The 22,613-nt window shown below is 34.7% G+C and overlaps 4 protein-coding genes and 1 long non-coding RNA gene across 13 annotated transcripts in view; 3 read left to right on the plus strand and 2 right to left on the minus strand.

Moving 5' to 3' along the window:
* Positions 1-2,225, plus strand: part of LOC107618029 (peroxisomal membrane protein PEX14) — a 6,101-nt gene extending 3,876 nt beyond the window's left edge. For 2 of the 3 annotated variants that reach the window (XM_016319950.2, XM_016319951.2), the window contains exons 10-12: positions 772-816; positions 1,039-1,107; positions 1,571-2,225. In XM_016319950.2, coding sequence (XP_016175436.1) covers positions 772-816; positions 1,039-1,107; positions 1,571-2,014 — 558 coding nt within the window. In that variant the 3' untranslated portion in view covers positions 2,015-2,225. The remainder of the gene's footprint in view (positions 1-771; positions 817-1,038; positions 1,108-1,570) is intronic. The other variant, XM_016319953.2, reaches the window with a different exon arrangement.
* The window catches only part of LOC107618892 (FBD-associated F-box protein At4g10400), a 23,051-nt gene continuing 4,681 nt past the window's right edge, over positions 4,244-22,613 (plus strand). Inside the window, exons 1-6 of one of the 7 annotated variants that reach the window (XR_002354356.1) lie at positions 4,244-4,466; positions 6,318-7,235; positions 7,312-7,461; positions 7,545-7,831; positions 9,630-9,729; positions 10,747-11,025. Coding sequence is in view for 5 of the 7 variants with exons in the window: in XM_016321067.2 (XP_016176553.1) it covers positions 6,327-7,235; positions 7,312-7,461; positions 7,545-7,831; positions 9,484-9,514 (1,377 nt within the window). In the remaining 2 variants the exon portion in view is untranslated. The other 6 variants (XR_002354357.1, XM_016321069.2, XM_016321068.2 and 3 more) reach the window with 6 other exon arrangements.
* On the plus strand, positions 15,811-16,512 carry LOC107617290. Its single transcript, XM_016319023.2, has 2 exons — positions 15,811-16,138; positions 16,224-16,512. Exons 1-2 carry the CDS (start codon positions 15,818-15,820, stop codon positions 16,338-16,340), a joined length of 438 nt encoding a protein of 145 aa, XP_016174509.2. The 5' UTR covers positions 15,811-15,817; the 3' UTR covers positions 16,341-16,512.
* Positions 16,679-17,844, minus strand: LOC110267044. Its single transcript, XM_021112164.1, has 4 exons — positions 17,694-17,844; positions 17,469-17,603; positions 17,221-17,333; positions 16,679-16,971 (listed from the first exon to the last, which is right to left on the minus strand). Exons 1-4 carry the CDS (start codon positions 17,817-17,819, stop codon positions 16,914-16,916), a joined length of 432 nt encoding a protein of 143 aa, XP_020967823.1. The 5' UTR covers positions 17,820-17,844; the 3' UTR covers positions 16,679-16,913.
* On the minus strand, positions 18,560-18,965 carry LOC107617236. The gene is made up of 3 exons (XR_001614869.2): positions 18,870-18,965; positions 18,680-18,745; positions 18,560-18,595 (listed from the first exon to the last, which is right to left on the minus strand). It is a non-coding gene; the product is annotated as an uncharacterized LOC107617236 (long non-coding RNA).

Genomic DNA, 22,613 nt, shown 5'->3' on the forward strand with positions numbered 1-22,613 from the left:
AACATGAAAGTTATTATAAAGAGAGGCAAATAGTAAACAAAAACTGATTGGGATGTTATAGGAATATAAAATTTGACACCAAAAAAAGCAGTTACATGTTGAGCCCTTTTTACTAATTGTTAGATTATCATTTGAAATTATAGTTTATTTATGGCCAATTTCTCTGAGTTGTGCTTCTGAAAGTGCCAGAGACAACACATGTGAATTGGTGTTCATGATTGAATTTCCAACTAGTAATGTGAAAATGTGTGCATAGGGATTTTCAACTCGCAAAGCGAAATAGTGATTTTAGTCTGTTATTTCGTTTTTTCCTTAGTTGGTTGTTGGTACTGATGATAACATGCTTGAGTGCCAGATGCAGTGTTCATGCCGCTTATTCATGCCATCCCCTTTCAATATTGAACAAATTGTCTTCTAAAATATGCAATGTGAGATCCTGGAGTATTGTTTATTTTGTTTGGTTCATTCAAACACAGGACATGGATCTCAAGTGAGACTTGTAGAAGACTACTGTTAGGCTATGGGCTCAACCACTAATTCTTTCATTCAGTTACTTTTAGAGTTTTAGTATTCTTATTAATCCTATTAAATGGGTTTTAACTATAAATGGGCTGACACATACGATCTATTGATAGAACAATATGGTATCATTTGATCCATATATCTGACCCCATCTAGCTGAATAGGCTTTGTTGTAATTTATAATTATAATTATGACGATGATGCTGACTATGATTATAATGATTTTTCTTTTCTTTTTTTTTTTGGCAGATAATGGCTATGATCCAGAGAGGGGAGAAGCCTTCTAACATCAGGGTAAACCTTTGTTCTTTTTCTTCTTAATAATTGCATTTGCACATCTAACCATAGACTTTTTGTGGACCAATTAGTTTCATAGGATAGACTATTGGTTGAAGTGAAAGGAGTAGTCATTGCTGAGTAAAATATTGTGATGTGCAAATGATATTACTATTTTATATTTTACTTACCAATTTTGTGTGGTTGGTGCTAGTTATATGATACGAGGTTTTGATGCAGGATATCGATGATTCACCCCCCAACCCAAATCAGCAACCTTCAAATCCTCGCTTAGCACCAAGAGCAAAGGTTTATTTAAAATGCCTCTTTTTCTCTGTATTTCCCACTTTATATTATATTGCTCAAGTCTTGTATTTTCAATTAGATTCATTATTGAAGAGTTTTTGTTAGAGTCGTCTCCCAAATTATTCCTTCTAGGTTTTTTAAACTCTGATTGTGACCATCTATGTGAGCTTAACATGACATCACTTGACAATTATTGTCTGCTGTGTTTTATTTATTTATTTTGAGTTAATCATTTGTATGTTAAATTACATGTTAGGACCCAGGTAAATAGGAGTTTATTTTTTTTTTTTTAATGTGAGAGGTATATTGAGCTGATTTTTTACTGAGTTGGCTTCTAAGTAACCAATACAAGTGATACAATACTCACTTTGAACATTTTTGGTAAAAGTGCAATTTATGTAGAAAATACAATTTTTGGTATTATTGCATATGAATCTGATAATTTTCTTTAACTTCTCCTTGCTAGCCTTGGGAAGTTGGTCAAGTTCAACACAACTCTACCCCAGTATTTCAGTCTCAAGTAAATGGCAAGGACTTGAATTCCAGTGTCCTAGATAATAGTGACAATGCTGTACCTCGGTGGCAAGCGAAAAATGCCAGAATCAGAGAGATTGATAATGGAGTTGAGAATAATGGATATAACGCTGCATCCAGTCAGCAGCCAATCAAACGTACGTGGGTTCCCCCTCAGCCACCTCCGGTGGTTATGTCAGAGGCTGCGGAAGCAATCAGACGCCCAAAGCCACTAGTACAGAAGGAACAAATACTGGATGATCAGTCAGTACACCATTCTTCAGATATCTCTGATAAGGTGATGGAATCTTCAGAACTATCCAAATCCGAAGGACAAATGGAAGGTAGTAGTACCAATGCAGTTCTTGGCTCTGCTGAGATATTGGAAGAGTCATGAAGTGGATTAGGTATAAAAAATGAAGGCAAAATTCATAGTTATCTTGGTCCATCTCAACCATTATATGTAGTTGGGAATACAATTTGAACTAAGGTTTGGTCTTGTATGATAGCTACGTAGTCTGTTATTACTCTTGATTTTCAATGAACAGATTCCGAAGCATTTTAGTCATCCAGTGGTATTAATTAGTAATGGGTGATTTTTATATGAAGTTGCTAGATGAGAATGGTTAGATATTTCGACAGTTCTCCATTAGCAATTTTACATGAAGGCAACTAACTGCATATAAGTTTTCACTTTAGTAATTACTAATTAGATAGTGCTTACTGGTTAAAGCCATCACGTTGGATGTTTCCCACATTTCAACATGTACTATAACTCTATTTTAGCAAAATTCTTGGGAGGACTTTCTTAATTTAGGCATGCAAACAAGTTTAATAAGCATATTTTAAAAATATTCCATTTTAAAAGTATAATAATAGAAAATTTTTAAACTTTTATATATTCAATTCATTAGAAACTTAAAAACATGATTTTTGCATTAATTTTTAGTAAAAAATTTTTTTTAGGGTGCTTCTAAAATGTAATCTTAGAATAGATGAAAATGTATTTTTAAGACATATTAGTAAGATTCTTATATAAATTATATCGATAGAAAATGGAAGAATGTAAAAATGTCACTAAAAATACAAAGTTAAAGTTAAAGTTTCAAAATTTTAGATGATTTTATGGCAAATTTTAATTTTAATTTTACTTTTCTTTTAAGTTTTTGTAGTGAAGTTATAAATTGTATTCTAAAATTAAATGGGAAAATATCATTAAAGTTGTCTGATGAAGTTATAGATATAATTTGACACTAATTTTCAAATCACAACCCCAATTGAATCCTATCCTATGAAGCACGGATTCTTCTATGGTGCCAGCGTATCGTGTCGGACACGAATCCGACACCGATACTCGACGGATACTTCAAACGAGCGTATCGATGGCGTGTCTTCTTACGGTGCAAAATTTTGGTGAAACTGTAACGAATCCGAACGAGTCCGACCCGATTTTGTGGTTTTATGGCCCAAGTAACCGATTTTTTTAATTTTTAAATATTTTAAAATCAAAACAAATCAAAATTTAAATTTAAAAATAAAATAATTAATAGAAGCAGAGTTGATGACAACAGTCCAAATCTGAGTGAGGTTTCGTATTTATCTTTAGATGAACCAAACATAGAAGCTGTGGTATTTGTGGATGATGGACTTGGAGGAAAAGAAATTGATACATTTTTTGTTAGCGAGATGACAAGAGTAGATTAAAATTTTTTATTTTTTTTAATAATTGCATAATTTTTAGTCTTTTTTATGCAACTATATTTCCTCTTATATTTACAATATGATATTTTATTAATTTGATATATTATTTAAATTTTAATTCACAACGTATCCTAAACGTGTCGTATCCAATTTTTTATAAAAAGAACGTGTCGACGTATCCGTGTCGTGTCGTATCCGTATCGCGTGTCGTATCGGTGCTTCCTAGATCCTATCCTCCACAGTCCGCGCTTTTTTTTTTTCGTTCCCGCTATAAATGACGATAGTAAGGTTGATATATATATAAAAAATGTGATTCGAATAAGGCCGTTTAGATAGGTTCATAAGTGATTTTTTTTAACTTTTAACTTATAAAAATGTATAGTATTAATATTTGGTACAATTTTTAAAACAAAATTACAACTTTTTAAAAAGCTATTTTGGTGTTTAAGGAGAAGTTAAAAAAAATGACTTCTCTCATAATAAAAAACTTTTTATCATTTTTCTTTTAAAATAAGTACTTTTAGAACTAAAAAACTAAACACAAAATAACTTATTTATAAGCTACTTTTAATATAAGCATTTATTGTTTAAGCTATTTTTTCAAAAATAACTTAATTAAGTTGTTTACCCAAACTGAATCTAAGTGTTGAATTAAGAATTTTTCACTCAAATAAAAAGTTTTAATCACTAAGTTAAGACTTTAAATTAAAAATTTAACACTTCTATTTATAAGTCAAATCGATATATACATATTAAATTATAATTCTAAATATCATCAGAATATAAAATTATTGAATATTATATTTTTTATAAACCGCAGGTAAAATTAAATACGAGCAGGTTAAAAATGAATAGAATTAGAGTTAACATTTTATAAACTCCCAGTAGAATATGATTGAATTTTAACAAAAGCATTAACCTACAGCTCTGTCTCCCTCACCATCGAGCTCTCTCAGTCTCACCCGTCGTCGCGGCCAGTGTCGTCACCGTCTCGCACTCAGTCGCTGCCTTCGGTGCGCTCGCTTCGCCGGCGGCAGAAGCAGACCGAACCAGCATCTGATCCCTCGGGTGGTGGTGGTCGTCGTCTTTTTATTCGCCCGGCAGTTCAGTGGGTCAGCTTCCTTCACCGTTAATTGGTCCCTGGGCAGGTGAGCTTCCTTCGGCCCTGTTCTTTGTTTTTGAATTTTATCATAGTTGAGTTTGTTGAAAATTATGAATGAGCTGAATTTGTTGCTGTAAGTTGAATTTGTTGCTGAATATAATCAATATATCTCTGAACATTGCATTTTGTTGCTGGAAAACATGTTGAATTGATGAAGCATTTTATTGCTTTTAAATTGTTGCTGTAAGTTGAATTGTTGCTGAATATCACTTATCTAAATCTTTTATTGATGTAATTTTGTTTTTCTTTTGTTAGAATTTTAAAAATGTCTTCCTCACAAACACCATTATCAGAAAATCCACCATCTCAAGAACAAGCTCATCAACTCCTGATGTTCAACTAAAAGAGAGTTTATAGTAATAGATGAAAGATTGATCCTGCTTGGGTATCGTAAACAAATTGTTAAAAAATAAGAGAAAATCACTATGATATGCATATACTGTGACAAATCTGTTAGGGAAGGTGGAATTAATTGATTTAAGATAATGATGGACCCAGTAACAATGCTATGGAAGATATAGATCCAAATCAAAATGACGAAAATGTTGGTCAAGCTTCAAATTTGTCTTAAGAAGATATAGATGCTGACTTTGAGATCACTTCTTGGATTTGATTTACTAATTGTGTTATCTTTCACTTGCTTTTGTTCATTTAAATTAAGAAAGTATTTTGTACTAGTGATTAGTTTATTATCACTTTTTGCATCGTTAGTTGTGTCTAAAAATTGATACTTATTATTATTAATATGTTTGTGAAAACATGTATTTTAATTTTTGTTTTTAATTTTATTTTTATAATTTTATATTTTTATTTAATTATGATCGGGTCAACGCGTGACCCACCAGTTGAATCAGTGACTCGGTGATCTGGTCGTATGAGACCAGGTTGATTACCGATTCGTTTTGATAACTATGAGGTTAAGGTTGGGTCTAAACCCTAACCTACCCTATCTATTGGCACCCCTACATCAAGGGGAGATTCCTGGTACTACTTACCTTCCCCAATGCCTTGCACTTTTGTTTTCCTTTAACCCTAATAATGTTAGCTTATTACATATTCTCGTTGTTCTTATATTTTCCCTAATTTTTATTATTGCGTTGAAGGCTCAATTATTATTACTTTAGGTGGGAACGGTAACATATGAAAATGCTAACAATGCAGTGAATGCACACACTTAGTATGATCTGTGATGACAAAATTCAGATACCAGTGATTCACTCAGAATAAAAAAATGATAGTAATGTCATCCTTTTCATATTGGTAAACTAAAAACTTGAGGGTAAAGAATCCCTTTCACACCTAAGTATTAACCAATGGTAGAAAAAGGCAAATTGGGAATAACGCGACACATTGAAAGTTTGAAACACACACTCACTGGCACACTGACCATTTCAGCATGCCTGCAACCAAATTCGGTGTTATAATGTTCAAAGAAAGGCGTTGTTGAGCTATAACGAGTGGAATGAACGTCATCCTATTGGTGGTTGATGGCAATGCCAGAGAGGCGATGAGATGGATTTCTTTTGTATTCAGCTATGTTATGTATGTCTGTTTTGCTCCACTTTAATGTGTTGAGCTTGTTTTATTTCAAAAAAAAAATGTTGTTACTTTCTGCCCCTTGGCTCATTTCCCAGGCTTCTCATTCATAATAATATTACACATATATAGCTCTTTTTACTTCCATTTGGACAATAATCCTTTTCATATTCCCATTATATATATTATAGATTATAGAAGTACAGAACATGTTAGCTTATTATATACCGTCATTGTTCTTAATTTTTACTCTTGATATTCTTCACTCATTCTTGTTCTTTGCATATCATTCACCCTCAAGTTGGGAGAAATGGCTGAAACATCAACAGCATCAAAAAGAAGCATGGGCACAGACATAATCAGCAGCCTACCAAACTCGTTGTTGTGCCACATCCTCTCATTCCTCCCAACCTTATATGCGGTGCGCACCAGCATCTTGTCTCGACAATGGCGCCATCTCTGGAAGGATCTCCAAGTCTTTGATTTTGATGATACCGAACTCAATTGGAGCAATGAGAGATTCGCGTTGTTTATCGATGCAGTTCTATCCCAGCTCAGGTTTCCCCACATACGAAATCTCAGCCTCTCATGTCAGAGAGGCTTAGATAACAACAAAGTGATTGACAATGCCATTGACAATGCCATTGGAAGGTGGATACGTGCTGCTGTGGGGCCCTGCCTTCAAGAAATGATTCTCTATTCTAGTTACGGGGAATTCTATCCAGACTATTTTGATGGAATATTCACATGTGCTTCGCTTGTGTCCCTCACCCTGGGGGGTAATCTTGTTCTCGATGTTATACCTTGGGTTTATTTGCCTCTACTCAAGGATTTAACACTCTTGCTAGGAGTCTCTGTTGAACACGACTTCATATCTGGCTGCCCTGCTCTTGAAAATCTTTACATCGATTATTATGGAAGCCTTTACCCTGAGATACACTTTCTCTCCACCTCTTTGAAGAGGCTAAGTTTATTCGAGGTAAGAGAGTTTGATGATCCCATAATCAGTGAGATTCAAATAGACACCCCGAATCTTGAATACCTCCGTATATTCCTTGCGGGATCATGTGTAACGAGTTTGGTTATCAGTGATTTTCCCAAGATAATGGAAGCTTGTTTGGAGATTGCTCCCTTGGATGAGCATGTTGCTTGGCTACCCAAACTTATCCAGGCACTCTCCAAGACAAAGATTTTGGATTTTGGATGGTGGACCACCGAGGTAATATGCTTATCAGTGTCACAATCCATTGCTCATATTCCAAGTTTCAAATGGTTTTGTATTATCTTTCATACAGTGCTTGGTTGAAGCTCCGAATTTACACTTACCAGAATTTAGCTGCTTACATGAACTGAGCATCTGTTATTCAAATTTCAATTCTGGAGTCCTAATAAAACTGCTTTGCTGCTGCCCTAAGCTTCAACTACTCGGAATTGATATCAATGGGGTATAAACATTTACATAGTTCCACCATTTTCTATTTGTTATTAATTTCCTGCATCCTTTGACAATTTTTTCCCGTGTTGTCAGGTACAATATTTTCGTGACCAAACTCCCCAGAGCAGTTGGACACAGCCAGCCAGTGTACCTAGTTGTGTTATGTCACACTTGAACATTTTTGAATTTAGAAGCTACTCAGACTCATCAGAGGAGCGCGAATTTTTGGCATATATCTTGCAAAATGCACTTGTTTTAAAGAGACTCATAATTTACGCTAAAATTGGTTCATTTGAAAAGGAGGAGCATATCCTTAGCGAAATATCTGTCTTACCGAGGGGCTCTAGCATATGCCAAGTTGAAGCACGTATCTTAACTAGGTATGAATTCTCATCTGCTCTGTGGTTGACCATATCAATGCTATGTCGAGTAATATAAATTTGAGTTTTTCTTATGAGGCATGTTTGAAAAATTAGTATGAAAATTGTGAAACGTGAACCAGGGTCAATTTTATTTGCAAAAAATTAGTTAATGTTTTGGGTGAAATTAGAGAAAAGGAACATCTTGTGGAGAGAATCATCTGTTATACTGCTGTTTTATATAAGGTGTACTAGCATATATTTTATTACTGCTTCCTCATTTTGTGTTTGGTGCCTTGTTGAATCACTCATGTTTTCAATTGTGTCTGCACTTTTATCTAATGCGGTAGAATTTTCTTGAATTAGTTATTTTCTGATATTATATAAAATTGGGATAAGGCCTTATTGTTTTGGAAATTTTTTTTTAATATTGGGTTCAGAATTCAGATGGGTGTTATCTTCCAAAGTGACTCATTATGTGTGTTGTACCCAACTGTGAGGGTGCTGCAACTTTTTTTTAAATTCGTTAAAATATCACAATTTTAAAAAAAAAAATTAAAACAAAAACAGCAATGCACTTATTTTAAATTTCTTTTCTATTTATTATACTTCATATCACTTTTCTTATCTTCCTTTAATTCATTTTGTTATCTTTAGAAGGTAAGATTGCCTATGCACGAAATTTAATTACACATAGAGAAAGTATAAAAAATTAATGTTTAGTTAAATTAGTCTATTTTAGTATTAAGAATTTATAATTTAGAGTACAAAGTTAAGAGTTTATAGGATCTAGAATTTAAGATAAATAAATAATTTAAAAAACTAAAATTAGCTAAAAAAATTTAATTATCTCATATTATCCATTTTAACTTTTGAGTTACTCATTTTTCTTTTCTTTTTTCTTTTATAAGTGTATCTTAAATTATTTGTACACAATATGTCAATATCCCAAATGATAAGATATCTGATGAAAATGTCGTTTTCTATTTTAATAATTTTTAAAATTTTAAAAATATATTTTTTAATACGTACGTCAATGATGTTTTCTTTTAAATTAATTTATAAAATTTTTTAGATTTGTGTCTTCTGAAAAGTTAAAAAAAAAAAAAATTATAGTAGAGTAAAACTTTCCTGAAACCAAATAACCTAGTGTAACACACATCTTTGACCAATATTAAAAAAAATTAGCCTAATTATATACATAAAATTCTAAAAAATACAGTTCTTTCTTTTTTAATTAAGTTACCTTTAGAATACCAATAATGCTTTTCCATGTGCTGCTTTTAATCTAAAATCCTAGAAAAAAATTGATTTAAAATGTTATAATGTTATTATATTGGCACAACACTTTATTTTTGTATGATAAACATACACAAAATCCAATTTTAACAGAGCTGTACTTGTTAGGATTTTATGTACATAATTACACATTTTTTTTATTATATATATATGTGTGTGTGATTGTGATAGTGCTGATATTACGTGAGATATATGCAATCCTTGCTTCACATGAATTAAGACATGAATATTTGGTAAAATTTTATTGATAATGCAAATATGTATAAATCGTGAATCAATAATGTAAATTGGAATTATACATGTTGATGACATGCAAAATTAAATTTTAAATCATGGTCAAAAGTGCTTAAACGGAACCCTATTTCTTGCTATAGGACTGTTCAACCTGTACCATTTGCATTATGAATCACAAAGATGGTATAAATATTGTTCTGTAATCGTTTTTCTTTAATCTGTCTTTTTACATTTAAGTTGTTTTTTGGTCCTCTGGCTATAAAGGAGATGATTCTTATTGCTACAGCATGGAAGTGTAAACGTGGAAGGGTGGATTATGTGAAGTACAAGAAGACTTGACATTGTGCTTTTGTTCTATGCAACTTTTAATTTAAGTAACATAAACGGTAAGTTGTTGATGGTATTTTTAAACCCCTTTCTCCATGAAAGCATTTTCCTTTTTGAAAGTTGCAGTTTAAACACTCTTTTATGTTCTGATCTATCTTAAATTTGGGATTTGATTTTGTTGTGTTTCTTAGTAACTGTTATTCTAGTCTCTTCTGGTTTGATATTTGCATTGTTAGAGCACTTCTTAACTACGGAAAAAATGATGGGTAGAGAAATTCAGAAATCACAGGGCATGAATCACACCCTTTTTTTTTTTTGGTCAGGAATCACACCCTTATTTGATAGTGGTGGAGTGTCGGTCTCAAGTAAACAAAAAGAATGGATTCAATCGATATGGATATTTGTATAAATTGACCAAGTTAAGATTTAATTAGTTACTAATCTAATCGTTTTAAAATGAAGGCATGCAGTGTAAATTGATTAACCTGGACAGAAAGAGATTTAGGCTCTTGATGTTGTCTTTTCTATCTTTGCAATGAGCTTATATACACAACATATCCTTCCAACATCATGCCCATGATGAACCAAATCCGTATCATCAACTGCAATTTTTCTAGGAATCTTTTCCAGTACCACCGGTAAAATTTTCTCGGCCACACTTTCAGATGTATAGCAATATAGCGTGAGTTTTTACTTTTTCCAATTTGTTGCTGGTTTAAAAACATATCGAGTAAATATCTAAAATAGTCTCTGAAATTCAAATTGCATTCAATTTAGTCCTTGACTTTTAAAAATGATCAATTAAATTTCTGAAATTCGAAAAAGTGCATCTCCGTTAATCCCTCGTAGAAGTGTCGTCTAAACAATGAAGTGGAGCGTGAACTGTCATGTGGGCATTCCAGCTGTATGCTGATGTGTACCAAGCTTGAATTTAATTTAAATTAGAACCTGAAGTTACCTAATAATACCTAAATTAGTCCATTTTCAATTATAAAACCCTAATTCCTAAATTATTCTCTTCTCTTCTTCGATCTCTTTGTTGTCTTCTTTTCTTCGACCTCTCTGCTATCTTTCAGTTCATCTTATTTTCTCGTCTGCATGAGTGATGATGGGTGGTGAGAGAGAAGCCAAAGTAGCTCAAGTAGGAACAATTCTGCAGGGAAACTTTATGGTAGCAAAGGAATATGCAATAGGGGAGGTAAGAATGTCATTTTCTGTAATTGCGGGCTTCGGATGGTAATGAAGTACTCAACGACGACAGAGAATCTTAGTAGACTATTTTATGGTTGTCTAAATTATGAGGTAAGGTTATGACTCTAAAGAAAATGTTAACATGGTTTCACTTTTAGTTTAAATTCACTTGCGTTTTTTGCTTTGCAGTATGAAATTCATTGTAATTTTTTCTCTTGGATTAATGGAGGTGAAGAATCAGTTTGTGCAACACCCATTTCACAAGAAATTTTGTACGAGTTCAATTGAAGGATGACAAACTTAGAAAGTGATGTTAAAACCTTGAAGATGATGATAATGATTACCTTCTTAAAAGTGAAAATATATTTTAGCTTAATGAACGAACATACAAGGGTATATATAATTTAAATACGTGTTGAACTTAAAATTAATCCAACCACATTAATCATACTATTATCACCTCTTCCAAATATGCTGACATAGTGGTCCTAGCTTCACCAAATTAATCACATTTGACTCGTAAGCAACTAAAACCAACTACTTTTTTTTGTCTATTCAATAACAGCATTCCTAGTACCTACACCAAGATACAAGTATGAGAAGCAACAAATTAGATTTGCATCAACTTCAACTCATCCTATTTTCGCAAATTCTCTCCATAATGCCATACTTCTTCCATCCAGTTACGCAGCAACTAAACCAAAAGATTGTGACATCAAAGCATAGCTTTTCCTAGGTATCAAACTTGCAATTAAAATAGTTTTTAGATAGGTGTATTGAGATTGTTGTTCAGGATGAATATGAATCAGAAGATAAAACAAAAAAGTCGAAGAAGAGAAGAAGACAACAGAGAGATCGAAGAAGAGAAGACAATAATTTGGAGATTAGAGTTTTATAATTGAAAATTGACTAATTTGGATATTATTAAGTAATTTCATGTACCAATTTGAATCAAATTCAAGTTTGGTACACACCAGCATATAGTTGTAGGCATTCCACGCCCCACATCATCAACGTTTAGACGGCACTTCTGCTAACGGATATACACTTTTTCGAATTTCAAATATTTAATGGTCATTTTTAAAAGTCGAGGAATAAATTGAATAGCGATTTGAAATTTAGGGACCATTTTAGGTATTTACTCAAAATATATTAGTGAGACGCCTTGATATTTGTAATCGTTAAACGATTCAGTCAAATATATCAAGTCATCTAACGATTTATAATATTATTTTCGCACAAAAATATCTTTATAGAAGTAGCTACCTAAAAACATTAGCAACATTCATAAATAAGTATTGTCATGGAAAATTTTGAAATTGACAATAAGAATTTAAGAATATAAGAGCAAGTGCATTTATTATTTTTTGTTAGTAATTAACTAATAATATTTAAAAATGTTGATTAAAAATATAGTGTTTGGCTACTAAATAAAATGTATTAAATTACTAGCTAAAAGTATTAGCCATTACTAGTCATATTAGATTGTTTTTACTTTTCTTTTAATTTGAAAAACATATTATTTTAAGAAATAAATAGTTATTTCTGACCATAAAAGATTCAGACATAGATAAAACAGACTACGAAAGAACTAACTAAATTTTATATCCATAAAAGATGAATTATGTTTGACAAAAATATTCAATTATTAAATTTTTATTAATTTTATTTAAAAAACATATTAAATTCTAAAATTGATCCAACCACCGATTATCTTTAACTTCCTGCTATGCTGGGCTCTAAGCCAACAAAAATTTATATATGCCATGCTCCAAAACATAAACAAGCTCATCCCAATCAGGGTTGGTCATCAAGCCTTCAACAAGAACACTCATGTCAACACCAACGGCAAGCTCCGTGTGATGATCGTACCGACTCAAGCAATCCCCCACCATGAAAATCCAAAAGCAAACTTTCATATCTTAAAAACCTCACCTTTCTCACTTCATACGTGTAATCCTAAAATTCCTTATGTCCCAAACCTTAATGCTCTTATCAATCAAAGCAGTTATAATCAGGCACGGATCTAAGGAGGCCACGTAGTGACTTGACTCCCAAAATTTTAAAGAAGTATATATATATTACGGAAAAGCTCTGCATAGGACTTGTATGCTTTACAAGTTCATTACACAATAAAAACTAAAATACGCGCTGCTCCACATACATTGATTACACGCGCTATATAAGATCCCACGTATATCTAACTACCAAATTTAAAATATTTGTTTCCTTCTTCGTTTTCGTTATTTTGAGATTTGGTTGTTCTTCTTCTCGCGCGTCTTCCCTCGTTCTTCTCCATCGTTCTTTTCCTCTTCTTTTTTCAGTGGTATGTTCTTCGTTTACGTTACTTTTTTCTCTCTCTGCAACTCGAGCTTCGTTTTCTATTTTGATTTGTTGTTTTCTGAAATCAAAGTTTGAACTCGTTTTGAAGATAATGGATCATTCCACCTCAGATTGTCAGCTGAATCCAGGCGAAGTGGATTATGAATTTGAATCTAACGAAGTTCCTGAGGTTTGATTTACATAATGAATTTTCTTTCAGTAATTTTTATAGCATTGTGTAGTTGAAAAATTGGTGAACATTGACTGTGAAACTAACACGTTAACATGAATCTGTCGATTCAATGTATTAGTTGTGATTAATTACCTGGAATTTATAGCAGACGCTCGGGTATAGATCAGGTCTTTTTTTGGGTGTATTTTTGCTAGAAGTGTGGGTGTATCTACACTACTGGTTTTGTTATTTTAATTGAGTTGTTGTTGTTCAGGTGTATTATATCAGACATGATTGGGTGTGTTTTTAGTTTTTGACATGGTGTATTCTGCAGCCTGTGTATTTACTGTTTATGGCTTTAAAGGTCATTATGTAGTTGAGTTGTTGCGGTTCGGCTGTATCATATTAGGCATGATTGGGTGTATTTGAATCATATCTATGGGTGTATTCACAGTTTCTGACACGGTGTATTGTGCAGCCTCTCTCGGTTGTTGATGACGAGCTTGTTCCGAAGGTTGGAATGACCTTTACCACCCTTGAAGATGCTGGAAAATTTTACAGGAACTACGCCAAGGCTGCAGGTTTCTCTACAAGAGTTCGGTGCACAAATAGGAAGGGAAACGAGATTAAGAATCAACTGATTACATGTAGCAGAGAGGAAAAATGGAAATCTAAAATATCTCCGACCGAGAAGACCAATCCTACAGCCGGTTTAAACTATCCTGCAAGAATTTATATACACACATTGAAGGATGTCGGTGCTTGGATTATTTCAAAGGTTGTGCTCGATCATTCACACCCCTGCTGTCCAAGCAAAACAGAGATGCTCAAACAGCATAGGGAACTAAGCATGTCCATTCGTCGTACAATAGAGAATAACGATGAGGCCGGTATCAGACCAAGCAAAACATACCAATCATTTGTTGCGGCTGCCGGGGGTCACCGCGAGTTAAATTTTATCGAAAAGGACGTGAGAAATTACATTACGAGGGAAGTGCGAAATGTTTCCGAACAAGAAGATGCAAAGGAATTCGGAAAATATTTGTTAAGAATGAAAGAGAAGAATCAGAATTTCTTTTTTGAGCTCCAACTCGAAGAGGATCAATCGATTAAGCTGGCTTTTTGGGCCGATGCAAGAAGCAGAGCCGCCTTTGAGTATTTCGGAGACGTCATTTCATTCGACACCACCTACAATACAAACAGGTAACAAACTGCCCCTGTTTATGATGCTAAATTAATTTATTTTTACGAATCCACAGCAGAGGTGTATATTGGCTGTCTCATTGGGTGTATGCGAAGCATTTGTTGGGGTGTAACTAATGATTTTGCATTCTGGACCATGGTAATTTGTTTCAGGTATAATTTGGTCTGTGGTTCTTTTGTCAGGGTGAATCACCACGGTCAGTCAACACTTCTCGGATGCTCTTTGATGAAGAACGAAGAAATTGAATCATTCAAATGGTTATTTCAATGCTGGCTTCGTTGCATGGGAGGAAACGCTCCGAAAGGGTTTCTCACCGATCAGTGCGCATCAATGAAAAGGGCTTTAAAGGCCTGTATGCCAACAACAATTCACTGTTGGTGTATTTGGCACATCATGAAAAAGATTCCAAGCAAATTAAACGGGTACAAGGGACATGCCGATATCGAACAAGAAATGAGCCAAGTTGTTTGGAACTCTCACAGCAAAGACTCATTCGATAGGAATTGGAACGATTTTCTGCTGAATTTTGGTCTTGCAGACAACAAGTGGCTTTCAGGTAATGTCTTTTTAAAATCTGCAGCAGAGGTGTAAATTGCATGTTCCCTCTGGTGTATTTACAGTCTATGTTTGGGTGTATTATGCAGATCTGTACGAAGACCGTCACATATGGGTTCCTATCTATCTGGATCACCACTTCTGGGCAGGGATGAGAAGCACACAAAGGAGCAAGAGCATGCATTCATTTTTTAACAAGTATATCACCCGGAACAGCTCGCTTATTCAGTTCGTCAAACAATACGATAATTGCCTCGGAAGCAGGGAGCAAGCAAAGAGAGAATCAGATGCTGCAGATTTTCATACGATCATACCGTGTGCAACCAAATCCTCCATTGAAGCTCAGTTTCAAGAGGCGTACACTCATGCAAAGTTTAGGAAAGTCCAAGCGCAATTCAGAGGAAAGGCGAATTGCATCACCAGATTAAAGAATTCCGCTCTAGGCTATTCAGTATACGAAGTCGGAGAACAAGTTTACAGCTCAATATTCAACAAGTTCGTGGTTACTTATGACTCAGTTGCAGCCGAGGTAAAATGCCAATGCTTATTATTCGAGTCGAGAGGGATACTGTGCCGTCACGCACTAAGCGTGTTAAGCTTCGAACAAGTAAGCCAAGTGTCACCTAGATACATACTGGAACGATGGAGCAAGAAGGTCAAGAGACGACACACACACATCAAGAGCAGCCACGACGAGCCACTAATGGAGCCAAGAAGCAAGAGGTTCGACCAATTGGTTTTTCGTTCGCAAAATATTTGCGAATTTGCCTCCGAATCGGAGGAGCTGACTACAATTCTGCACCGTGCGTACAATAACATCATGGCCGAGATGGAAGCATTAAAAGCCAAAAGGAATGGGACATCTTCTTTATCCCACGAAGACGCCAACTTGGAATCCGTTAACGAGCTTCAAAGCCCGCCAAGGATTCGAACAAGAGGACGTCCAAAAAACAGGCTAGGTTCAAAGCTGGAGAAACAGATCGCAAATGCCACAAAGAAGAAGAAGACGAAAGTTTTAAGCGAGGTAAAAGTAATGTTCTTTAAATTTGTGGCGATTGAGTTTATTTTTCTCGTTAATAGGTTAGCTAATGTGTGAGTGTTATATTCAGATAAACCTGTTTGATGCTACATCAGCGGCGCATTCAAATTCCAGCCAATATCAAGGACACGTTATGAATTATCAGTTCAGGGTACAAGCAGCAGGGGATAACTCTTTGGGTGTATAGTTTTATAGAATATGGGTGTAAAAGCACTGTTCTTTTGGGTGTATTTTTGTTAATTCACAATTTACATATAGACACATATTTAGATACATATAGAACAAAAGCTGTAAAAATTCGCAGGTTATGGGTGTATATTTGATTTGATGTTTTTCTTCATATTTTAGTACATGTAATTCATACATTTTGAATACAGCACAGACAGTTTGGATGTATATTTTATGCAATCTTGGGTGTATTATTAGACTTGCGTTGGATGTAACAGTTTATAATTTGCGTTTATATATGCCTTGATTTTTCCTTCATATTTTACCACTTGTAATACAGCTTTTGAATACATCACAGACAGTTTACCAGCACAGATAGTTTAACTATGGGAAAAAATATACATGGAATAGAAGTTGTTGATAAATGGCAAATATTTACATCATTTGTTCAATTTACAAACTACCCAGCAGTTGGATTACGCAGTTTCTATATCAGCAGAATTAATCTGACAAAACGGACTCAATAATACAGAGGATGGCTTCGACAGCCTTATAGCACTACTCTCTCTAATTGCCCGATCTCTCTGTTTATTCATCTCACTGAATAGTATCCGGGAAGCATACTCCACTCTATAGTGGTCCACCTCCTCCTACAATTAAAAAGTATATTCTGTTTAAACAGCAATATTAATTCAGTAAAGTAATACAGAGTTATATAGTTCTAAAGACAGTTACCTGTGGCCAATTATCCCATTCATACTTCCCCTTTTTGATGTTTTCTGGCTCAATTAACTCCATCCACTTCATAACGTAGATAGCGCAGTCATAGCTGAAAACGAAGAAAATAAATTACAAATCTCATTTACGAAAGTTTAATGTTCAGAGTCACAAATTTATACCTTGTTTTTTGGCTTGATATTTTAACATATGATGCTTTAATTTTCTTCTCGTTCTCCCCTTTCTGTAGAGGTTCCCCGCCGGCATATGTTATCAATCTTGAAAATACATATCCCTTAAATAGCAAAACAAATCAGTAATATGCCCGAATAAATGCACAAGATACACCCAACTGAATGGACAATATACACCCAACACAACTAACGAAATAGACCTATCTATTAAAGTAAAGAAGACAGAGGCAACTTACAGTGAATTTATTAATGTCCTTTCTCTCATCGCTTGGAGCTTTTTTGTGTAGCGGGTCAAGTATATGACATTTCTGCTTTGTTGTATTTATTAGCCATAACCACCAATGCCCCGAGTGGCAAACAGGAGCAAAAATCTGAAGGATTGCCACATTTCAACAGTGTGTTATTTTATTTGGCATATAAGTAAATAACCGTACTAACAAATTTAGCAAACGAAAACTTACATATGGATGCGAAGTTAATTTTTTTCTATCTATGAAGGGAATGAAACTCGGGTAGGCTTCCACCCTGAATTCCTTTTTCGTTTTCGGTGATATGAATTCCCCCTTTGGGTGATCCGAAAGCGCCATACTCTGCAAGAATTGCGAAACAAGAAATGAAATACTAAACTTACACCCAATCGAACGTAAAAAATACAGCCAAATCAATACATAAAATACACCCAAAGTTCGTAGAAGTAACACTTACCACAATATCGGGGGGGAGACAGTATATTTGTTCTTGAAACCTCTTTTCATTTTTCTGGTTGAGGATGAGGCAGATGGCAGATACAATCTAGAAATATATGCCGAAATCAATTTTACATTAATAAACATTGCAGTTGAATTTGGTATAAAAACATTAATGTTATTCTAATATTACCTGAGTTTCTATATCACTTTTTGCCTGGAGGGATGCAAGGTGCATTCTCATCAAAATGTATTCACCTTGGGCAACGAGAGTGCACATCTCCTCATACTCGTTAGTATTGCCATCTGCGTCTTCCTTCAGTCTCGTCCCCCAGATGTAGCACTTTTGTTTCATATCATCCGTAATCTGCTTTGTTGTCCCAGGAGTTTCAAACTTCCCAAAACTTTGTCCCCCAGTCTCCCTCTGAATTTGTGGACTTTTGTTTTTTCCCTTCGCCGCACTGCTTGCTATGTTTTGGACCAAATCGTCCAATTGTTCTATCAAATTTGCAGCTTCAGGAGATTTTGCCATTTCTGTCTCCTGCGTTGACGGCCCCTCCTGGCTTGAATCAGTCAATCCAAGGCTGAATGATGGCACCCCTGGATCTGTTTTAGGAACATGGGTTGATGTCCGTGCCATCATCAACAGGGCAGCAGCGTCTTCTGCAGCTGGATGACTGCGTCATCATGTATAAGAATAAGAATAAGAATAAGAATATACAGATGATAAGCAAAGATTGATTTTAGTCTGATGAACTTACATTTTAGTTGGAGCTGGGGGAATCGTGGGTGTGGTCTCTTGAAGTTGTTTGGGGGTTTCAGGAGTGCTGCACAGTTACAAAAAATTAATCATGGCGTAAAAAAAAACTAATCAGGAACAATATACACCCAAACTGTTAGCAAATATACACCCAAACTCTAAACAAATATACACCCAATACTATTTCTTACGTTTCTGTAGTCCCTTCAATCTGTAGCATAGGGGTTGGTTCAAAATCTGTCTCAGTGGTTGTTTGGGATGCAGGCACAAAAACCTGAATCGGGACTCTAAACAAGAAGAAAAAAAAAGGGTTAACAACGCTTTTGAAAATAATAAGGTTATAAGGTTTAAATATTCTTGAAAAACTCACATTGCAAGCGCATTCGACGGTGTCTGTTCCCTCACAACCATCATATTCGAATCAGACGGACTCAACCTAAAATACACCCAAAGAAAGTCAAAAAATACACTCGAACAATTCAAAAAGAAGACAGGCTTTGTTTTTTGAGAACTTACATACTTGCAGTTTTTGCTTTTTTTTCCTGCCTTTTTTTTCTTGAATAAAATAATAAAGGGCTTTTTTTTTTCTAAAAAATATATATACAGAATTAGAAGTAGAAGGGTAATAGAAGAACAAAAGTAACGGTTATTTGAAAGAGAAATTACATGCTCTGTGACGGCTGGTTTACACTACTCTGTTCTGTGCGTCCTTGAGAGGAAGGATCATCACTTCCCAAGTTCACAGCCGGTAGTCTAAACAGATTTCATGTTATTCAGACAAAATAAGATACAGGTATAAAATACACCCAAATGAATGCACAAGATACAAGCAACCGAATGGACAATATACACCCAACAAAACAAACGAAATATCCAAACTTAGTAAACAACATACACCCAACTTGATCCACAAAATACAGCCAAATGGTTCCACAAAATACACCCAAATGATGATAACAAGATTTTATTGAATAATAAAGCTTCTTACGTTTCAGACGACACATAGCGACCTTCTGTCGATCGCATGTCAGCTTGGTTCTCCCTGCAAAACAAGAAACAATTATTAGCATACAAAACACACCAAAATATGAAATAGACAGCCCATCAAGACATACCCCTCTGCAGCAGATTTATCAACGTTTTGCCTTAGCCATTCATCTAGTTCGTCACTTGATATTTCATATGTCTCACTACATTCATAAAAGAAGATGTTAACAAAAATAATTACGATGATAGACGGTAATATAGCTTACGAGGTACTGTACCCGTCAAAGTATTGATCTTCTTTAGGAGGTGAATCCTCCACAACAACTTTTTTCTTTTTTGGTTGTGTTCTGGGTGGAAAAAAAAGAGTACCAATCAGAAATAAAAAATTAATTTTATTACAGAATATTATCCAAAGAAGTGCTTACTTTTTTGGTGATGTTTTTGTCTTTTTCTTTTTCTTTTCCTTCTCCACCGGTGATGATTATTCGCTCCTATAAGTTAATAAGAGACACTTCAGTTAATACACGAAATCTTAATAATGAAGCCAAAAGAAAGGAGTAATAATTTCAGGACATTACTCATCACTTGATTCAGATTCAGATTCTGAATCAGAATCGGACCTCTCTTGACTCTTTTTTCTTTTTCTGGAGTCCATTCTGGAAGGCAAACAATCATTATTTAGAACATACTAAAAAAAACACGCAAATGAATGCACAAGATACACCCAACGCAGCAAACGAAACACACCCAGCTTAATAAACTACATACACCCAACGTGATCAACAAAATACACCCAACTTGAAAAAGCAATTACACCCAAGTATGGTACTTACTTTTTTCACTGTTTGCTGCGGTGTTTTGTTCCTGAATCCTCTGAGTCTTCTTGAGTCTCAGACTCAGAGGTAGAAGTGTCACTGTCAGTAGTTTCTTTCTCCGAAGACGATGTTGAACTCGCCTTCCTTTTTTTTTGATTTCTTGTTTTTTTTCTTTTTTTTCTTCTTTTTTCATTTTTTCTCTTGCTCTTGTCTCCGCCATCTTCACAATCCCCTGAAACATTAGATATTTTAGCTAGCAGCATATTATGTTTACTTACCAACATTAGATATTTCAGGTAAATAAAATACAACCAACATATTATGTTTACTTACCAAAATTTCCTCTCTTTCTACAGTCATTCTTTCCACCAACTGCTCCTTAGTCCAGTTGGCAATCCAGGGCTTTGGTGGTCTTTCAGCCCTCTTCTTGCCTTTGTTTTTTGAAAGATGAAAGTAAATTATCATCAGGGCGAAGAGGCAGCCATCAATTGCCTTCTTCTTTTTCTCCTTGTAGTCTGTGATGCCCTTGATCATGAAGGTCAAAACATGCCCCCCAGTTTCTCTCCGATATGCCGTCCATCTTAAAAATTGGGGCCAAGTGCACAGGCGATATTTTGTTTATCGTCGTTGGCAAAAGGAACGCCATCTGTATATAGAGGATGAATATCCTCTTGAACATCAGGCGTTCCTCTTCGTTGCCAACGCCGATTTTTCCATCATTTCATCGATAAGACTTTTGAGGGTCTTACCCTGGAATCTTCTAAAAATTATTTTGTCATCATCAGAAAGTTTCTTATACTCAACTTTCTCAGGAAACAGATCTCCTACAAAAAGGAAAACAACAAAGTATCCAAGTCGGTTCAAATACACCCAATCATCAACTTAAATACACCCAAGCATCAACTTAATATACACCTATATTTTTAAGCTAGTTACCTGTTGCATTGATGCCAAGCGCATGACCTATTGTTTTTGGTGTTATTTGGAAAGAACCATATCCTGTTTTTAGTTTGTTGTCCCCAAGTTTGAAGTTGTTTGCTAGCTCCCTTAATAGTTGGTGATCCACCCTCAGTGGTGGGATGTGCATCAACCCACCGAATCTGAGATCCCTCACAATCGCCTTCTTCTCCTCACTCATGTTTCTGAACTTATCACTTAGGAGATGTGTGGCACACTTAAGGTCTTTTGTTTGTTTTCTTGCTGTCATTTTCTCTGAAATGAAAAATACACCCAAAGACATCAGTAAGATACACCCATATATAACAGTAAGATACACCCATAGGTATGATTCAGATACACTCATTGATAACAGTGAGATACACCCATAGATATGATTCAGATAAATCCATATATATCAGTCAGGTATCACTCAAACATGCTTCAATATCAAATTAATTGAGATATCAGTAAGATACACGCATATATGAGTCAGATACACCCATTGATAACAGTAAGATACACCCACATGTAAGAATCAGATACCCCCATTGATAACAGTGAGATACTCCCATATATATGATTCAGATATAGTATCCATATATATCAGTCAGATATCACTCAAACATACTTCAATATCAAGCCACATTACAAGTTCAAGCAGTATACACCCCCCAATCTACGGAATAAACCCCAAAAATTATTTACCAGAAGATCTAGAACAACAAGAATAACAGGATAACTTAGAACAACAACGTAGAAGAACAGTGTAACAAAGAAGCAAGAGTAACAGTAAACCCTAGAACAACGACGTTGAAGGAAAGCAAAACATAGTTTGTAATATGGAAAATATACAGGAATCTTAATGAACTTACGTTGAGTATTGTTGCTTTGTTTTCTCTTCAAATTCTTGATGGAGAGTTTGATGGTGTTTTGACGGAGGTTTCGAACAATGACATGTATATTTTGAACTTTGATCTTCGCTCGAAAATAGAAGGGTTTCCTTGTTTTCGAAGCGTTTTAAGAAGTGGAAGAAGTGGAAGAGTTTGCCATACGTAACCGTTTGTGTTGAGCGCGTGAAGTGACGTTCCATGTAATCTGTGTTGATGCGCGTGACTTGTATTTGGGCTGGGCCAACTTGTAAGCTTGTAAGCTTGTATGTGTAGCCCAGCCCTATATATTATATATATGAGATAT

This window comes from Arachis ipaensis, chromosome B09 (assembly GCF_000816755.2).
Source record: "Arachis ipaensis cultivar K30076 chromosome B09, Araip1.1, whole genome shotgun sequence".
Classification (NCBI taxonomy): Eukaryota; Viridiplantae; Streptophyta; class Magnoliopsida; order Fabales; family Fabaceae; genus Arachis; species Arachis ipaensis.